Below are 21,064 nucleotides of genomic sequence, written 5' to 3'. Positions count from 1 at the left end.
CTGATGGCCTTAATATAAAGACTTGTTTCAGACTTTACGTTGTCCAATTTTGCTTTAAGTTATTTTGTTATTTATATATGGCCTAATAATGATCCTTATTGTTGTTTTAGAGAGGAGCGGTGCTTCAAAGGATAGTTGCAGATTTCTGTCAGAATCTGCAGATTATACAGTACAAATAAAATGTTCACGTTGTCTTCCCAACAGTTTCACTAATATCTGCACGGGATGCACACGAAGCGCTCGTGTGTTCTCAATGTCTTCTCCAGCTCTGATAATTGGCATATGTTTTGTGTCAGTGAAATAAAAGACGGATTTAAGGTGACATGACCATTCAAACAGCAGTTGCTTTCTAAAACATCAGATATGTATCGGATTAAGTACCACATACGAAAGTGACCCAGATCGGATTTGAAAATATCAGATTTTGGCTGTTTTTACACCGTCATACCATGATTGGATATGGGTCGCATACGGTCAAAAAAGTCGGATTTGATGCGTTTTCGCGTGCAGTGTGAACGTAGCCAGAGCCTCCACATGTTCTCACTCTAATTTGCACCTCATGAAGGAATTTATGATTGCACTAATTTGAATGTTCGGGAGAAAATCAAACGCATTTTACTCACAGTACCCTACAAACGTCACTGCTGTTTAGTTTTCTGTCTTCATTTATGTTGGAAGTGATAGCAGAGCTGTACGTTTGAATTTGTTTCAGAAATCCCTCATTTAGATGGAAGCTAGCGAGCTAACTTCCTGCTAATTTCTAACTCTGTTAAATGTCATATATTCCGTTTCATTTTCATGGATGCCTGGATGATAAACTCAATTGTTACACATGGTAGAGCAGAACGCTGATCATTTTATTACAGATGAAAGACTTTAGACAGTTTTTCAACTCTCAGTGATGCCACAGTGATCCTGTGATTTATGGACGTGCAGCGGAGTTTGAGCCCAGACACAACTAGTGACATCAGACTTAAAGACCGGATAAAGAGTGATATGAACATATCTATAACTTACGGGAATGAAAATGTCTGCAGCACACCAACAGATACTAACTAGACAATCCTGTATACTCCAACCCAACGCCATATAATACCAATAAATTTAATGTTGGAGGGGTGTACATGATTTTTTTTTTTAAATTTTACTTCATGAGTGGCACTGGCTAATCTCTCTTGAACTTTGACCATACAGTTTTAAAAATGTTCAAATACATAAATAAAGTGAATGCAAAAAGTTGCACAAATCTGGCACTAACTTATCTCACAGTTAGCTGGTACTCTGGCTTTCATACTTAGTGCTCAGCTAAACCTTAAGGGTGTTTTCGCACCTGTCATTTGTTTACTCAGCTCATGGGTTTGTAAGCTTGTAGTGTTTTTCTATGGTTTCATTTGACATAGAAAAAACTCCAAGTGAACTAAAAATGCATGACTACAAACCGCATTAGAACATTTAATGTGCTTATTGATCAGATGTGTCTGTGGCAGCAGCGACATATTAAATACAGGAAGAAGGTTCTTTGTTCTCAAAGTTGCAATTGGATTGCATCACATTCCCACTATAAACGCTGGAGTTTGTTTTGAACCGGACAAACATCACCTTCTCCAAAGGGTCTTGGTGCAGTTGTTTTTGTGTGATTACGGCGTTCACACTTACACAAGTTAACTGCTTCAAAGGGGGGAAAAATTTAGTTTGTTATCAACGGACTAAACACATCTAAAATTGTGTTAAAATTTCTTCAGGAGAATTTCTAAGGCACTATGTGTTTTGTGGGCAGTTTATTTACGTAACAAAAACAAGTCACATGTTCTCATTGTTCTCAACAGCTATCTGTTGGTATTGAAGCTGTGACAGTGCATTAGTCAGCCTGTCAGAGTGCATGATACGGAAGCGTAGAGCTGCCACCCAGGCAAAAGAAAAATACAAGTGTATCACGTTATAACGTGAAAGGTTTATTGTTCTAACAAGATACTTTTCCTGTTTGTACAATATACTATCATGTTTGTACAATATACTTTTCACGTTTGAACAACATAATATCACGTTATTACAATATACATAATTATCACCTTCGTACAATATAATATTTATATTGTACGAACGTGATACTATATTGTACGAACGTGATAATTATGCCTCTCACCCTATGACAGCTGGGATAGGCTCCAGCGCCCCCCGCGACCCCGAAAAGGATAAGCGGAAGCGAATGGATGGATGGATGGATGGTTTTAATCGTGACCGTTTGAAAGTCAGAGCTAGGTCTGCACCACCACCTGCTACATCCGCCATCTTTCACTCTTTCACTCTTGCTATTGATGCTTGATGTTTCATTCGAAGAAGATTTTAGATTCGGAAATTAGACCTATGAAGCTGTTCACAAAATGTTGTATGAATTGAGTGGACTGATGCAAATACTGAGTGGACCTTTTCTAATATTGCATCTGTTCTTTCCCATAGAAGGTCTATGGATATTCATAAATTAATTATGTACATTTTTTAATTAATTACTGAAATAATTAATTCATTAGTTATGTATGTATTTAATACAACCATAAAATTATTGCTAGTTTAAGTAAAATCAATTTAAGACATTAATATTAAAGGTTAAATTATGATAATGAATACATGCAACTATAACTGATGACATAAAAATTAGGATTTTTTAACATGCCAAGTGCTGACTCACTTGTCATGTTACTCTCAAATGTTTTCCCTAATAACAAGAACATAATTACACTTTAGCCACAAGAGGGCAGCAGCATTAATATAAGTCACATGTATATAAAGGTACAGTGATTATATTACAGTGATTTTGACAAAAACAAAACAGAAGCTGATGGCAGTGTGTTTTTCCATGACAGAATAATTACGCACACCCCACTTTGCAGTTATTTATTTGTAAAAAATGTTTGGAATCACTTATGATTTTCGTTCCACTTTGTGTTGGTCTTTCACGTGGAATTCCAATAAAACTGATTCATGTTTGTGGCTGTAATGTGACAAAATGTGGGAAAGTTCAGGGGGGCCAAATACTTTTGCAGCCACTGTAAAGTTCACTATCAGTAACATCATAGCACCACCCAGCTGTATAGAAACTCCGTCATGCTAGCTAGTAGCAGTACGAGTTATTGTAACTGACTGTAAAAAGTCAGCACAAGGAAAATAAACTGCACCTAAACTTGGTTTATATCTGACCCAGACAGACTGCAGGTCATAACTTCTTACCTGAAGTTCAGTTCACCTGACACTCGGACCGGCGGCCGCCTCGGGTCTCTCCTCCTCCTCCCTCATCTTCCCTCATCCACCTGCTGCCTCTGTGGAAGCTCCGCCACAGCCACCACCAAACAACTGACTTATTTTTAGAAATCAACCAGCATCCAGCCAATCCACCACCTCTCATTGTTTATACCGTTACAAAAAATAAAAAAAACATAAAAAAACATCATCGGTTCATAAAAACGAAAAATCACCATCAGTATGCCCGATGGCCAGTCCAGCTATGGTCGTGCCATCAGTTAACCCTTCAAGTGGCAGCTGTGACACGCGTGCCCAGGGTTGCCGACCCCTGCTCTAAAGCATCTGATTTGGATTCCTGAGATCAAATATATTTTCCTTTGTGTTTGTTTTCTTCCCATTTGTGGCTTTAATGTAGTGTTACATCCTGTTTGTTTGCTTCCATCTGTATACATATCCAGATTCACTGTTATGTTTCTTTTTTTTTTTTTCAATATATTTTTATTGATTTTATAATTGAGCAGTATACAACTATCACCTTCAAAAGAACACAATAGAAGGTGGACGGCAAGTCAACAAGGTGGTAATACAGCATACATAAATGTTAAGACAGAGTATATTTCACTTAAGTTTATCAGGCTAATGACTGGTTGCCAAATCTTATAAAACACACTCTCTCGGTTAGACAAGGTAAACCTGATTTTCTCCAGATGGAGTACATTTCCAAATTCTCTCAACCACATTTCAAAGGTAGGAGGTTTATCAGACTTCCAGCAGAGAAGTATCAGCTTTCTAGCCACAAGTGTGGTCATTGACACAACCTGCGTCTCTGTCTTGTCTCTTGCCCATCCCGGTTCAGACACCCCAAACAATGCTGCAAAGGGGGTACATGGGACCTCCCTGCCAATGGCCTTGGTCAGAAAATCAAACAAATGATTCCAAAAAAGCTGTAGTTTTTGGCATTGAAAGAAAAGGTGAGATAAAGTTCCTCGACCACTTGAACACTTAACACAGAGGGCTGAAACGTTCTTATATATTTTTTCCACTTTAGTGGGAGAAAAATGCAACCTATACACAACCTTAAATTAGATCAGACAATGTCTAGCATTTATAGAACTACAATATATATTCTTAATGCACTCTTGCCAGAGATCATCAGTAACATCCACCCCCAGTTCTTCCTGCCACTGCTCCCTAAAAGTATTAGATGAAGGACTGTATATATCTAGTAAGGCCCTGTAAAAGCGAGACACAGCACCTCTAGTATAGGGCTCAACTGATATGAAGCTGTCAAGCACTGAGTTTCGAGGAATCAAATTGTATTGTGGAATAGATGCTTTGATGAAATGTCTTAATTGTAAAAATCTGAAAAAATGTGAATTTGGAAGATTAAATTTCACCCTCAATTGCTGAAAAGATGGAAAATGTCCATCAATGTGAATATCTTTGAGAGAACAAATCCCTCTTCCCTGCCATGTCACAAACGTGATGTCCTCCAGCCCAGGCCTGAAGGCATGATTGTTACATATTGGAGCATCCAAATACATTTTAGGAGCCTTTACTGTGCCCAATAGTTGGTTCCAGACCTTAATTGAATTTTGAATCACAGGATTTCTGCCATATAGTGTATTCTTCACTTTTATCAGGCTATTAAGCAGGGCTGGAAGACAAGTTGGTCTACAAGACAGGTGTTCCATCATTAACCATGAAGGTTGTCCTTCCAAATCAGCACCTGGAGTACACCTTCGCCAAAATGAAAAAATATTTAAGTGTGCAGCCATATAATATAATCTAAAATTTGGGAGTCCAAGGCCACCACAAGTCTTATGTTTAACAAGATGCTTTTTGGAAATTCTAGGAACCTTACCCGACCAAACAAAGGAGGATACAATAGATTCCAGCTTTTTAAAATATGACTGGGGAATGCACACTGGGATTGACTGAAAGATGTACAAAAATCTGGGCAAAACTACCATTTTGATGGCATTAATCCGCCCTACCATGGAAATTGGCAATGTGATCCAAAACTCAATATTCTTCTCCAATTGATTAACTTTTCTATCCCAATTTTGCTTTAAAAGTTGTGACACGTTACATGTGACTGTGATACCGAGACATTCAAATTTATCTAGCGCTATTCTAAATGGAGTATTATGCAGATAAGCCATGTCCACCCCATCCGACAGAGGCATAAGTTCACTTTTCGTCCAATTTATCTTATAACCTGAGAGAGAGCCAAATTCGTTAATAAGCTGCAATAGTGGACTGATCGAGGTCTTAGGTTTTGATATGAATAAGACTACGTCATCAGCATAAGCGGAGAACTTATGAGGAATACCCTGATGTATAATCGGTAGTATATCAGAACTTAGCCGTATACGAGCTGCTAAAGGTTCTAGGGCCAGGGCAAAAATAAAAGGAGAAATGGGATCTCCCTGTCGCGTGCCCCTGTGCAATCGAAAAGGGTTTGATACATCATTATTAGTCCTTACCGAGGCCATAGGTCCTTTGTACAAAATTCTAATCCAAATGATAAAAGAATCACCAAATCCAAATTTGCATAATACAGTAAACTTATACGGCCACCCGACCTGATCAAAAGCTTTTTCAGCATCCAAAGCTATTACCACAGAATCATCTGAACACCTAGCAGGACTATATATAAGATTAAATAATCTACGCAAATTAAAATAAATGTAGCGGTTCGGGATAAACCCTGTCACTGTTATGTTTCTATTCTTACATTGCTGTGTGATCACTGTTCCCTCTGCTGACTGATGTGACCTTTTGTATCTCACACTGATACTTGTCATATTTGTATCTGCGCCTAAAAGATAAAAAGTTTTCCATGCTAAAACACAGCTCCACCTCCTGCAGTTCTCCCTCTGAACCACTAGATGTCTCTGTTATCTAAATGAAGACGTGCAGCACAGCAACCACAGCAGCGCTCAGATCACACGTGTCCTGTTATTATGTATAAAAGCATGAAACAGGTGAGACAGGTGGGATCAATATTAATGTTGTGGAAATATATGAAAAAGCAACAGAAGAGTGAAAACATTTCGTGTTTCTAGAAAGATCTTTCAGCTCATAGCTGCTCACAGACTGTATTTACAAGTGACAAACTGCAACTCTACAGTACATCTACAGTATATATCAAATATATTCTGTATTCAAATCTATTGAGTGATGTTTGAAAGTCTTTCCAGGTGAGTTTGATCCAGGAGGGTCTGAAGCCAGAGTCAGACAGAGACTGTGCAGAGACTGTAGAAGGACAGAGCAGCAGCAGAGCAGTCCAGATACACTGATGATCCTCTGTCAGATCCAGAGGGACACACAGGGATGATGCTGGACTCTACATTGTGTCTGACAGTGGAGCTGTTCTCAGAGCAGTTCACTCTGCAGCACTGACAGTCATCTGCACTTCTTCTCATTCCTCTGTCAGTCACTGCTGGATGAAGCTCTCCTCTCCACCTCCCAGTAACATGGCCCAGTCAGAGCGTCTCTACACACAAGCTGCTGCTGCTTCAACCTCTCTGGATCATCAGGACACAGCTCCTCCTCTCTCAGCACACACACCGTCCTGTTTACCATCACCAGCTCCACCTGCAGAGAGAAGAAGGAAGAGCAGAGGAGATAAACGAGTGTTTCCAGAGACTCTTCATCAGCTGTCAGTCAGTGATGCAGCACATCCAGTATAAAGAGCAGCAGGGACTTCAGTGCTGGGACTGTACTAGGACTCATTGTTGCTTCACTTTTTCTAATCTTTGGATTTTTATTGAAGTTGATGAAAATGTTTTTCCCTCCTAGTTTGAGTTTGGACTTTCATTCATTAGAAGAACCTTGGTGTGTCCACTCTGAGCTCTGTAGGAACCCCAACAACAAGCCCAACAATCCAGATGGAAGGTTCCAGCTGTTAACTGGAGGAATTCCATCCAAACATCTGCTCTCACTAAATTCTTCCTCACCTACAGACTGTGTTCTTCACTGCTTTAAACTTGGAAATGAATGCAGTCATTGGTCTGCGTGCTGCTTTGTTCAGAGAGCTGATTGGCTGTTGACAGTGTTTGATCAGAGCGTGTCAGCCGTTACTATGGTGACCATAAAGGTCAGAAACAGGAAGTGTTTGTGTCCAATCCTGAAGCCTGTCACCATTCTCCTCTCACAGCTTCACTGAGAAGCTGCAGCTTTACAGGAAACACTGGATCTTTGTTTCATACTGACTGTGTTTAGTACAATACTGCTGACAGCACCACCCACTCACTCCATCACTCTACTGACCTCAGAGTCTCCAGTCTGTAGTCTGGACTCTGCTGAAGATCAGACAGCTGCTTCACATCTGGATGCTTCAGGTTGTTTCCTTGCAGCTCCAGCTGTCTCAGATGGGAGGGGTTTGACTTCAGTGCTGCTGCCAGATAATCACAGCTGATCTCTGACAAACCACAGCCCCACAATCTGTATAAAGAATGAAAGATGTAAGTTTATTAGACAAAGTGTGAGCTTGAAATCATTCAGTGTTTCATCATCTGTTCAGAGCTGAAGAAGGTTCAGAATGTAGAAGTTTAGAAAATGGAAACTCCAAACAGCTGAAGCCAACAGGAAGCAGCTTCAAACAGGAAACTGTGCAGAGTTTCAGACTATATGTCCTGATGCAGCCAGTTGGATTTTGGAGATTTGAATCTCTGTTCTGTGACTAAGTCCTTGAATCATTTCTTCCAGTTGGTCCAACAAGACAGACTAAGTGTTGGACATGTGTTGTGGCTCCATTAGGGGAGCTTCTAAATGTGATGTGATGGCCCCTCTGGGTCTGTCAGGTCACAGGACTGAAGAGAGCTCAAACTGGGCACACAGTTGTTCCAGTCTGGACCAAAGACTCTATACTGGGACTGAGGGACTGCTTTGACTGGGACTTTTTAAAGGCTCATGTTCTCACTTAGATCATCGATTTCTACTTACATTTCTTTCTGGGAAAAATGGGGATTACTTTTAAAACAGGAAGTATTTTCCCCAATAAGCAGCCCTGGATTAATAAATCACTCCAACATGTTCTCAGGCAGAAGAAGCTGTCTTGTTATGAGGGAGAGAAGAAAAAGATTGAGGCACAGAAACTTGTTGAAAGAGAGATAAAGCAGCTAAAATCAGGTGTAAAAGTAAAGCAGAGGATGAGCTGAATAAAGGACACTCAAGGCTGGCTTGGAAAGGAATGAAGTCCATGGTGGGGATGCAGAACAAGGAGCAAAGATGAATGTGATGCTGAATCAGCAGAAGACTTGGACTCATTTGATTCCAGCTTTGATATCATTGATTTCAATGAAGAGCTTTGTGATTGTAGCAAAGGGCTGGTAGCTCTGAGAGTCCCACTGATGAGGTGTTTGTGTGGAAATCTCTTAGTGGGACCAAAGAGAGAAAAAGCCCTGGTCCTGATGCTGTGGGAGGGGAATGATTGAAGTGTGCTGTGAGGAACTGACTGGGAGATTTTCACACATTTTCCAGTCCTCCTTGGAACAACAGGAAGTTCTCAGCATATGGAAACAAATGTTAAGTGTCCTATGGCACTCAGTGATGATGGTGCTGTGGCCCCACCACCTCCACCTCTTTGTAAAGGAACTAACTGTCATCTGAAGCTTCAAATGGGACTAAGACTTCCTCCACTAGGTGGCAGTGTCTGATGAGAAAGTGTTAGTGGAGCTGGCCTGGAGTCAGAAACAGGAAGATGCAGGATTTGGGCTGAAATGGGGAAAAGTGGTTGGCACTAGTGCCTTAAAGCAAGAAGGTTGTAGGTTGAAGCTTGTTGGCCTTTCTGTGGAGGTTGGATGTTCTCCCACAGTCCAATGAAATGCTGCTTAGGTTCATTGGTGCTTCTAAATTGGCTGTAGGTGTGGATGTGAGAGAGTGCTTCTCTGTCTCTCTCTGTTGGCCCTGTGATGGACTGCTCACCTGTGCAGGTGGACCACGCCTCTTGCCCTATGACAGCTAGGGCACAGGCTGCAGCCCTGTGAGCCTAAGCTGAATAAACAGTTAGCAAAAATGATCCATAGATGGCCTGAAATCCCCCAGTTAGCAGTTTGGTAGATAGCTATGACATGCTAATCCCATCCAGCAGCTGTATTCTACCTGTAAGCTGATCCCTGCTGAGCCAAAGCACTTTTTCATATACAAATTACAACCTTTAATAGAAACCTATTGGTCAGCATCTTATTAGCCTGCTGTTAGCTTCATTCCACAGAAAACTGAGAGAAACTAACAGAGTTGATAAAGAATAAAGAGAAATGTGCTGATTTAAAGCCTTTGAAGTGCTTCAGATGATCTCTGTCCACTTCTGTCCACTCATTCATTCATGTAAGCTTTCTAATGCAGCTTTGATCTTCACAGTCTGCTTCATGAAACTCATTCTAACCCTGAATGTCAGAGTGTTCCTCCTTCTCTTTCCCATCATTCATGCTGGCAGTGGAGGAGATTTGGATGTTGGACTGTGTTTTGGATGATGTGTGTATGTTTGTGTTGGACTGCTGTCTGTAAAGCAAACGCACATTTTGCTTTGGATTTCAGTGTCAGACAGACTTTAAGGTGGAATGAAAAGTTGGAGAGTTTCACAGTGAATTATCCAGTGGAGGATTTTTCTTCTTCTTTGAAGGTTTGAAATGTGAACATTGTTCTGCTGCAGTCAATGGACTAAACCAGAGAAGAAGAAAACAGACTTTACCATGAAGATCCTCAGTGTGGATCAGTATAATATCAGCCTGATGTCTGCAGTTTAGTGTCAGCACAACTTTCACATCATATTCATCTCAGCACAACTAAAACATGCTGACTGACCCCAGAGTTTCAAGTCCACATCCTGGACTCTCCAGGAAACCACACAGATGCTTCACTCCTGAATCCTGCAGCTTGTTGTTGGAGCTCAGGTCCAGCTGTCTCAGATGGGAGGGGTTGGACTTCAGTGCTGCTGCCAGATAATCACAGCTGATCTCTGACAAACCACAGCTCTCCAATCTGTATAAAGAATGAAAGATGTAAGTTTATTAGACAAAGTGTGAGCTTGAAATCATTCAGTGTTTCATCATCTGTTCAGAGCTGAAGAAGGTTCAGAATGTAGAAGTTTAGAAAATGGAAACTCCAAACAGCTGACAGAGTTCATACGCCTTTGTCAGGGTCAAATTCAAGCAAGACCATGTGAAAATTAAAACACATCATCCTAGGTGAACTTAAACACCTTTGTTCCCCTTTTGTTAAGACATAGAAAAGTACACCACACAAAAATACTGCAAAAGGAAACGGTCGCCTTATATACATAGTGTATAAACTCAAAATGCACATTTCACTTCAAATTAAGATTAAGGCTTTGAACAGATCACATAGTTCAGTTCAACATATAAGACTTTAAGAATGCACAAGCATCTACTTAAAATCTATTTAATTTATCATCCATGATATTATTTTGTACAATTCCAATGTATTTTGTTCATCTCCCTTAAATAAACAGGCAGTCTTAAAGTATGAAATATTCATATACAAACACATATAAATGTGTGTACTGTCTCAGTGGCTGATAGTACCCCACAGGCCTCAGTGTGAGCTTGAAGACATTTATAATGTTTAAGTAGTTTAATGTGCAGGTGCTGACGATAAACACATTTTGAATGAAAGCCGGGGAACTTTGGTAGCACAGAAACAAGTGGCTATTCTTTGTGACTATATGGATCACTCACAATACCATTATTTCACACAAAGGCACCAAATTAATACTCAAAAAAGCTGCAGCAATACACACAAATATAAACAGTACTTGGTGACAACTTTGCTTTTAGCCTTTAACCCTTCTTGACTACTTTTGATGTGGCCTCTATATTTTACCTTTAAAAACAGTTTATCTTGCCAATCTGTTATTTTCTCATTTTGACCAACTGTATCAGCACAATTTATCTAAATTCAGACAAAATTTAAAATACACGTAGAAAGTGATATTTTGACTGTAAAAACCACACACATGTTTAACGAATCATCTTCATAACTTGAAATGCAAATAGAGATTGTACATTTTTAAAAATACGCACACGTTTTGCAAACAACAAAGTTATATGGTACTATTTACCAAAAAATGCAGCCAAGGCTCAGACGTTTTTCATATAATCATTTCAAACTATTTACAGAACAATCAGGTGTGAAACAATAGTTTGTGTCACTCTAACACATATGAGAACAGCACAGGGATAAACCTGCAGGTCTGACAGCAGGTGTGTCACTCAGCGTTTACACTGCAATCTGCCTTTGTTGGCTTTAAGGCAGCAACTGTGACGATCACTAGTAGAACTGACACACAAAACAAAACAACAGCTACACACTAAATACACAAGACAACAAACTAACTTGAGACCAAACACGGTAAACGTCACAAATCTCTCACGTATCAAAACTCTCTCTCTCTTTCGCTCACTCGCTCTCTCTTGCCGGTCACTCCTAAAACTTCCCCCTTTTGCTAAACAACCAAATGTCATGTTTCCATATCATTTTTGATTGGTCGACATGGTACATTTTCCCACCTATAGGGCTTTGGAGCGTGATGTCACGGGAGATGGGCCATGCCCCCTTCCGCCATGACAGTAGGCCAGCCAAAGGATACCATTTCAGCTATGGATCGTACGTGTTGTGTTGTCGGTTGCAACGTTAGATCACACGATCGTGAAGGCAAGAAGCTGGATAACGGGCTCTCTTTTCATCGTTTTCCATCCTGGAGGCAACGTGAGGGATCCCATGTATCCGATATTACTAAACAAAGACGTCAGGCTTGGATTGCAGCGGTGAGACGAGCGGATATCGAGTTCTCTGCAATCCCCAGCTTTTTGTTGGTTTGCTCACGGCATTTTCTTTCCGGTGAGTTCTAAATTAATTCATATCACTCTTGAAAGGCTTTTAGTGTTATTTTCAATGTGCTGAGGTCATAGATAACGAGATAAAACATGCTAATGTGTGATGCTGCAGAACCACATCATGTCGACTGAGTAGCTTATGATTTGGCATTATTGCAGGCAAACCAGCATATGAAATGGATGTAACAAATCCAGACTGGGCACCAACACTGCACATGGGGCATGACGACATACCTGTATCAGACTCGGACCGGCACTCAAGGTGTACGCAACGGAAGCGAAAAAGAGCACCCATCGGAGGTAAACAACCCCCCCCCCCTCTAAAAACATACTAAATTGCTATCACTGTACACTAATCCGCACATAACTTCCAGATGAATCACACACCTGTCATTGGAATATTGGTGTACATTTACCTTATGTCTAATTTTATCTTACAGGCTTTCGTTATGCAGCTGCAGAGTCTGAAGGTGTGCCCCGTGCAGAAGTGATTGATGAAGATCTGACAGAAGACCAACAGCAAAATCACAATGTCATGGAGGCAGTGGACAGCAGTTGTGTTGGACAAGTGGAGGTTGAGGTACCAGCTGCAAATGTGGATATACTGAAGAAATGTAAACCTTTTAAAATGATGACAGATTACAAACTCTCAGCTGTGTCTGTAATCAAACCTCTGTAACTTTGCTTCACTTCAGCAGCATCAGCTCATGTTCACATGTTGATTCATGGTTTGCTTCAGTTTTTGATGGACTGCAGAATATTTTGAAGGTTATCTGCTATAAAAAGCCAGAACAGGAAAATCTGCTTCATGTGTTTCTGTTTGATCCTCAGTGACTTTGACACAAAGGCCTCTGCTGTGATGATCACACCTCTGATCAAGTCTCACAGTGTCAGCTTTGTTTTTATACATATGGATATGTGCTGATAAATGATCAGAGTTATAATATTTCCCACTGCCTGCTGTGTGCCGTGACCTTTGACCTGCTAAAGACAGTCAGCTGTGGATTATTCATTGTTGTGTCTGATACTTAGAACTGTGAGGAAGAACACTACACAGTTAATCAGGGTCCCCTCTCTCTGAATCAGGAAAGGTGGGCAGGCCGCGTGTGGGCCGCGGGCCATACGTTGAGTCTCACTGTTTGAAATGTGAACATTGTTCTGCTGCAGTCAATGGACTAAACCAGAGAAGAAGAAAACAGACTTTACCATGAAGATCCTCAGTGTGGATCAGTATAATATCAGCCTGATGTCTGCAGTTTAGTGTCAGCACAACTTTCACATCATATTCATCTCAGCACAACTAAAACATGCTGACTGACCCCAGAGTTTCAAGTCCACATCCTGGACTCTCCAGGAAACCACACAGATGCTTCACTCCTGAATCCTGCAGCTTGTTGTTGGAGCTCAGGTCCAGCTCTCTCAGATGGGAGGGGTTGGACTTCAGTGCTGCTGCCAGATAATCACAGCTGATCTCTGACAAACCACAGCCCATCAATCTGTATAAAGAATGAAAGATGTAAGTTTATTAGACAAAGTGTGAGCTTGAAATCATTCAGTGTTTCATCATCTGTTCAGAGCTGAAGAAGGTTCAGAATGTAGAAGTTTAGAAAATGGAAACTCCAAACAGCTGAAGCCAACAGGAAGCAGCTTCAAACAAACACAACAAGAGAAAAAACTCTGAATGTTTCACATTAAAGTCGTACATTTCTCACAAAGCTCAATTATGTGACAGACATTTCATCCCATGTCAGTTTGGCCTCATCCTGGGCCGGATTATCCAGCACACACTCTGACCACAGGCCCAGGGGCCACGCACAGCTGGGCTCCATCCAAGAGACAGCAAACAAACCAACACAATAATAAAAAGCACCATGTGATCTTCTTACATCTTCAAGACAAACATAGTAAAAACATGAGCACATTTGTTTCCTGATAAAATGATGTGACAGGTAGAACAGAGTAAAGTGGTGGTGTTACTGTTAAGTCTAATTGTTGAATGTTGCCATTGTGTTTCTTAAATTTGTACAGTCTTAGTTCAAGCAGTAGGATCAAAGCCATTCCTTTGATCCTGACCACCTCTCCAACCACTCTGTGCTGGGGGAGGTTTTATTGTAGATACATCCTATCTGGAAGATCTGTTTCTTTTGATGTAAACTTCCTGGGTTTACGACCCTTTGGTCAGCAGGAGGTAACACACACACACACACACACACACACACACACACAGTGCCTTGTCTATGTAACCAAAGGGGGGTTGCAAGGGGAGGTGCTTTGTAAACTATTGTTTGAGGATTGTCAATAAAAGGCAGCGAGAGGAGGCCACCATTGGGGTCATTGTCGTGCTGGACACAGACGAGGCCTCCCTTGCGCAAGTAATGGATCGATCGACTGTCTTGTTTTCTTCATGATGAATAAGTCTCTAGAATTAGCGGGGCTTGTGGAAACACAGACCCAACAGTTACAGCCTTTCTCCCCTCTGCTGCCGAGGCTGTTAGTCTCTCCCAAACTCAGCTACAGGACTTCCAAATGAATGAAAGCAGCAGAAGTGGCTTTACAAAGGAAAGAGGAAGAGGAGAAGAAGAGGAGAGGGAGGCCACCCTGACCATCACTCCAGCTGAAAACATCACACTTCCATTAAAGTTGGTGAGGAAATGTTGAGCAGGATGAGCTGCTGGCTAATCTGGAGGCTGTAGCAGCAGCTCACAGTCACAGTGGATTTCCACTCATGAAAAAGCTCTGGCTGCTTCATTTCTCATCTCATATCAGAGACTTTAAAGCTTCACTGAAGCTGTACTGTGATGCTTCCATATCCCAGTGAGGCCTCCATAATGATTTCAGCTGTTCTGTACACACACTGTGTGCCCTGTATGGCTCAAAGTCTCTGCAGCCTGTTTTTATCTGCTATCATCAGATCTTCATCATCCTCATTCACATCCCTCACACACTCTACAGCCTCATCAGCACTGACTTCATCTTCACTGACTGATGGAGCACAACATGAACCTGTGGAGGCTGAAACACTGTCCTGTCAAACATCTCCCCGTCACCACTCCACTTCTGTCAGCCTTTAAATGAACCCTGCTCAAGTCTGTCACTTCTGTTTGGAGCCAAAAGGAAAAACTGTTGTTCAGTCGTTTGGAAAGACAACATTTCTGAAAGCACTCAAACTTCTTCACATTTGTCTTCAGACACATCCTGAACATTTAGGAACTAAAGAAAGTTTCAAACATCAAAGACCTGAAATATAGAAAAACAACAACAGCCGCAGTCAGTGAACTCACCTCAGAGTCTCCAGTCGACAGTTTGGACTCTCCAGTCCAGCACACAGAAGCTTCACACCTGAATCCTGCAGCTTGTTCCAAGTCATGTCCAGCTCTGTCAGATGGGAGGGGCTGAACTTCAGAGCTGAGGCCACAACTTCACAGTGAGACTCTGAGAGTCGACACTGAGTCAGTCTGTGATGATAGAAAATGTAAAATGTGTTATTATAAAAGCAGAAAATCTGCATTATAAACACAGACTGAATGTATATGAAGACAAAACAGAGTGAGGTCATAATCTGATGAATCTGCTCTTCACATCTGTGCTTCAGCTCCTCTTACTGTGTTTGACATGACACAACGATTGAGTCTCTCTCAGACCTGCAGACTTTTAATGAGAATCTTTGTTTGGCTTTAATCTGCAGATGAAGGAGGAAGATGGTGTCACATTTAGGCTTCCATAATGTCCACAGTCTGTCACTGAGATCTGATCCAGAGTCAGAGTGAAGACACACATTTGGACTGTTTCCTGTTTTGACTCCAGAACATTTTGAATGAGTTCAGCTCAGTGAAGAGTTCCAGCTGGAAAGATGATCTCTGTTTGCTACCTGCTGTCAGGTACGACTGTTCACGTCCACACGCAGGAAAAACCTGCTGACTGTTACCAAACGGAGCAGAAATCTCATCACTGGACAATAATGATGAATGAACTCAGAGCTGCTGATATCAGATCTGATTTCAGGGGAACTAAACACAGAAATGATTGGCTCATTTGAGCTTTCTGAGCCATTATCTGCTGGTGTGTCGCTAGTTGGCAGAAAATGATTTGTATTCCTGTTCAGGGCTTCAGTGTTTATGAGTCCAGATCCAGGTGACAGCAAGTCAAAATGATGTTACCTGTCTGTGTCCAGCAGCAGCCTGTATTCACTTTGAATATTGTTATAACCTGACATGGATCAGTTTGTCTTTGATTGGTTTGTAAATGTCACTGTTTCCATTGGACCTGAGTGACGTACAAAGACAGAGAGGGAGAGAAAGGAGAGAGAGGATGGAGACAGCAAAGAGAGAGCAAACACAAACAGGTGAGAGTGGACAGGTGACCAAGGTCAGCAACCAATCAGAGAGCTTCTGTTTGACCCACAGTCACTGATGATGACTGCACATAACCAAGCAGTGTGTTACTCTGATATCAAATATGGATCCTGCTCTTATAATAATGATCATCAGATGATGTTATTGTGTTATTTTGTAGCTGAATACGATGTTTGTGTGATTATCAGTGAAAGAAGCAGTGAGGAGGATGGAGAGAGAGAGAGGACAGAGGGTGAAGTTAGAAACACTAAAAGGATTTTTCATGGATTTCATGGATGATTTGAGTGATTTCCAGCAGGACACTTAAACATGTCAGTGGACGTCCTAAAGAACATATTCACTGATATGAAACGTGTCATTGAACAGGATTAATATCAGTGGAAACATGGTGGAAACAGCTGTGACTGCATGGATGTGACACACTTCAAATCTGTTCTCCACTCTTGGATTTGGGATCCATGGAGCTGCTGCTGAGTCTGTACAATAAAGGAATGGTGTGGAAGGTTGCAGCGTACGGACACAAACACTTTGTGGTTACAATCTGATTTTATTTTCAACATTAAACTACCAACCTACACTGATCAATGATGTTAATGATCACATCTGGACTCACCCAGCCTTTCTGCAGGTCCTCACAGCTGGAATCAGTCTCTGTCGTCCCCGCTCTGATGTGTTGTACTTCTGCAGGTCCAACTCATCCAGAACCTCCTCTGACATCTGCAGCATGAAGGCCAGAGCTGAGCACTGGATCTCAGAGAGTTCCTTCTCTGATCTGTTCTCTGACTTCAGGAACTCTTGGATCTCCTGAAATAATGAGAGGTGGTTCATCTCCATCAGACAGTGGAAGATGTTGATGCTTCTGTCAGGAGAGATTTCATCACTGTTCATCTCCTTCAGGTTGTTGATGACTCTCTGGATGGTTCCTGGACTGATCTCTGTCTGACCCAGCAGACCTACTAAGAGTCTCTGGTTGGACTCCAGACAGAGGCCATGAAGGAAGCGAACAAACAGGTCCAGGTGGCCATTTTTACTCTGGAGGGATTTATACATGGCTCGTTTAAGGAAATCATCCAGAGAGTAGTCGTTGTACTCTTTTCCCAAAAAGTCCTTCAGCACCTTTGTCTTCCTGTTGGTGTGACAGTGGAACATGTAGACAGCAGCCAGAAACTCCTGAATGCTCAGATGAACAAAGCAGTAGACTGGTTTCTGGAAGATCACACACTCTCTTTTGAAGATCTCTGTACAAACTCCTGAGTACACCGAGGCCTCTGTCACATCCAGACCACACTGCTCCAGGTCTTCTTGGTAGAACATGATGTTTCCTTTCTCCAGATGTTCAAACGCCAGCCTCCCCAGCTTCAGAAGAACTTCCCTGTCAGCCTCCGTCAGCTCCTGTGGACTCGTCTCATGTCCCTCATGGTACTTGTTCTTCTTCCTCTTTGTCTGAACCAGCAGGAAGTGTGAGTACATGTCAGTCAGGGTCTTGGGCAGCTCTCCTCTCTGCTCTGTAGTCAACATGTGCTCCAGAACTGTAGCAGTGATCCAGCAGAAGACTGGGATACTACACATGATGTGGAGGCTCCTGGATGTCTTCATGTGGGAGATGATTCTGCTGGACAGCTCTTCATCACTGAATCTCCTCCTGAAGTACTCCTCCTTCTGGGCGTCAGTGAAGCCTCGTACTTCTGTTAGCCTGTCAACACATGTAGGAGGGATCTGATTGGCTGCTGCGGGTCGGGAAGTTATCCAGACGAGAGCCGAGGGAAGCAGATTCCCCTGGATGAGGTTTGTCAGCAGCTGGCTGACTGATGACTTCTGTGTGACATCAGACAGCAGCTTCCTGTTGGTGAAATCCAATGAAAGTCTGCTTTCATCCAGGCCGTCAAAGATGAACAAAAGCTGAGAGACAGCCAGCTTCTCTGCTGTGACCTTCTGTAATGTTGGATGGAAAACATGGAGCAGCTCCAGAAGACTGTACTGCTCATCTCTGATCAGGTTCAGCTCCCTGAATGAAAGCAGAACCACCACACTGACATGTTGGTTCTCCAAGCCCTCTGCCCAGTCCAGAGTGAACTTCTGCACTGAGAAGGTTTTTCCAACACCAGCCACGCCGTTGGTCAGAACCACTCTGACGGGTCTCTGTTGGTCAGGTAAGGCTTTAAAGATGTCCTGGCACCTGATTGGAGCGTCATGGAGGGCGTCCATCTTGGAAGCTGTCTCCAGCTGCCTCACCTCATGTTGGGTATGAACCTCTTCACTCTGTCCCTCTGTGATGTAGAGCTCAGTGTAGATGGTGTTGAGGAGGGTTCTACTTCCTGTTTCATCACTTCCTTCAGTCACACGTTCACATCTCCTCCTCAGACTGATCTTATGTTCATCTAAAACCTCCTGCAGACCAACATCTGCTGAAAGAAAGAAAAACAATGAGACTAAAGAGAAAGAAAACTCTTCAATGTCTGAACAACACAAGAAGTCCAGTTTTCAGAAATGAGTCCATCAGCAGACAGATGTTCAGTCTTACTTTGTACACAGCTGCTCTGACTGGCTGTCTGCAGTCCAGCTCTGCTTCTGGATCTTTCTCCACACTGTGCAGAAGCTCTGATGGTGACACAGAAAAGTCACAGTGGAGATACTTCTGTCCACCTTTGATTAGACTCATTATAAAAAGGAAAACAAAGTTTGAACACAGTCATGTTTCCAGTTCACTGACTTACATTTATTCCATGGACACTCACTCTAACCTGAACCACAGCTACAACCCAACATTGTTGAGGCCTCATCTCCTCCTTTCCTGACTGTAGAGGTTAAATATGCAACAACCAACAAATAAAAGAATTTGGTTCATTTCAAAGAAATTCACACGGTGACCAAGTAAAGTAACCGTAGTAAAGGAGACAACATCCCGTTGATGGTGGGATTATTTGAAAGATTTGCTTTAGTCACGTCACCAAATGCAGTTGAACCACCCGTGGATCCATGTTTGACCATTCTACCACTCTGAGCTCTGCTTTTGAATCATTTTATTATTATCATCATTCATTTATTCATTCTTTGGAGGGGGGCTATTTCCTAATGCCGCCCTAATAAGCTGATGTTCAAGGGGAAATATAACAGAAACTCTTTCAGTGTTATTCATTAATAAATTAACAGATAAACTGTGAAGAAGAAAAAAACTGAGATTTAAAGGAGAGAGTGAGAAACTTGATCATCCATCCTCATAATACATGTTTATCAGTATCTGCTGTGACCATACTGCAGTAATAACTACAAGTCTACATTTCTGTGACTGTTGATCAATCACAGCAGGAATCTGAGCTCATCTCTGCACACAGAGCAGCTTCAGCTCTGGGATAAACTGCTCGCTTCACGTCCTTCTCAGCTCACAGACACTCATCCTGATATTTTCCTTTAACATTTGATGGTATAATTCATCTGAGTTTACACTTTATCTGCATAAATACAGAAAAACAGACCCAAACACCAGAAACCATCAGTTTCACGATCAACGGGAAGTGGCTCAAACGTCACAGTCTCATAACGTCACCCTGAACTCCACTCACGGAGTTTCTGTCGCCATTGTAGTTTTTAAAGTCCCGTGATAAAGGCGGGTCTTTCTGTGAATCCGCACGCTCATTGGCTAATAGCTCGAGATTGACACATCGTTATCCAATGAGCGTGCGGGAACTTCCGACATAAAGTTGTTTCCTTTGAAAAACCAAAGTCTGATTATTTTTGCCTCCACTGACGGAGCCTGTTGTTCCCGCCACAGAGACACAGTAATGTCAGAGCGGTGTTAACACTCACCCTGCCTCAGCACAGCTCTCACTCTCCTCCTGCTCTCTCACACTAAACGGAGGCTCAGCTAAACTCACTTCCTCTCTACTTACAGGAAACCAGCGCTCAGAGGAGCCGACCGGCCTCACATTTCACCCACAGACACGAACAGCGTGGAATTATTTTATGTCATAAGAAGAAACATATTCATGTTAACACTCACCTGCCTCAGCTCCACCTTCCTCCTCCTGCTTTCACTTTCACTGCTGCTCCCTAAACACAGAGGATGCTGGGACTTGTAGTTGTTTCCTTCCGGTGCGGTCTTCCTCTTTGTTTGTTTGTGTTTGTGTTCAAGTTATTTCGATCATGTAAACATCAACAGAACACGTGAAGCCACACAGAGTTTGTATGTCGAGGTGGGTAGGAGGGTTTGAGGGTTTGGGGAGGGGTCAGAGGGAAGAGGTCTCTCAGTCTTGACAATCCACATTGATGGCATTGCATCTTTCAACGTGTTTGTGGGTCGATTTGGATGCTCCAGGTGTGAGAGCAGCCACTCAGCCTCTGCTGCAGATGTGTGTCACAAGTTCATCTAGTAGTGAGACGGTGGCGCAAGATGGCGAGTTGAGCAGTCGCACGAATTAGGAGCTCGTTGAACTTGTCCCAGAATTTACTTTGTGTTCGTTATTGTTTCCACTCGAAAGTAGTAAAATGACTGCCCCAAGTATAGTTAAACCTGCTAAATTCAAACTCGACCTCAAAAAACAAGAAACAACATCGCCATGTGATGGAAAGGAAGACAGCAGAGAAGGAACGGATCATGACTACGTAGAAAAAACC

General features: G+C 42.1%; 2 protein-coding genes across 2 annotated transcripts in view; both read right to left on the bottom strand.

The window, feature by feature from the left end:
• LOC146676677 (protein NLRC3-like) overlaps nucleotides 1-21,064 on the bottom strand; it is a 157,268-nt gene that overhangs the window by 59,525 nt on the left and 76,679 nt on the right. The window lies entirely within an intron of this gene.
• Nucleotides 7,555-20,714, bottom strand: LOC146676680 (protein NLRC3-like). The gene is made up of 4 exons (XM_085400857.1): nucleotides 20,627-20,714; nucleotides 17,067-18,858; nucleotides 15,441-15,556; nucleotides 7,555-7,607 (listed from the first exon to the last, which is right to left on the bottom strand). The coding sequence occupies exons 1-4, from the start codon at nucleotides 20,712-20,714 to the stop codon at nucleotides 7,555-7,557; spliced, it is 2,049 nt and encodes a 682-aa protein (XP_085256983.1).

The sequence above is a fragment of the Rhamphochromis longiceps genome, linkage group LG3 (assembly GCF_057381845.1).
Source record: "Rhamphochromis longiceps isolate RC_006_pf linkage group LG3, R_longiceps_female_GT1.1, whole genome shotgun sequence".
Lineage (NCBI taxonomy): Eukaryota > Metazoa > Chordata > Actinopteri > Cichliformes > Cichlidae > Rhamphochromis > Rhamphochromis longiceps.
The sequence above is the reverse complement of the archived record's forward strand: the minus strand, read 5'-3'. Positions and strand labels throughout refer to the sequence as shown.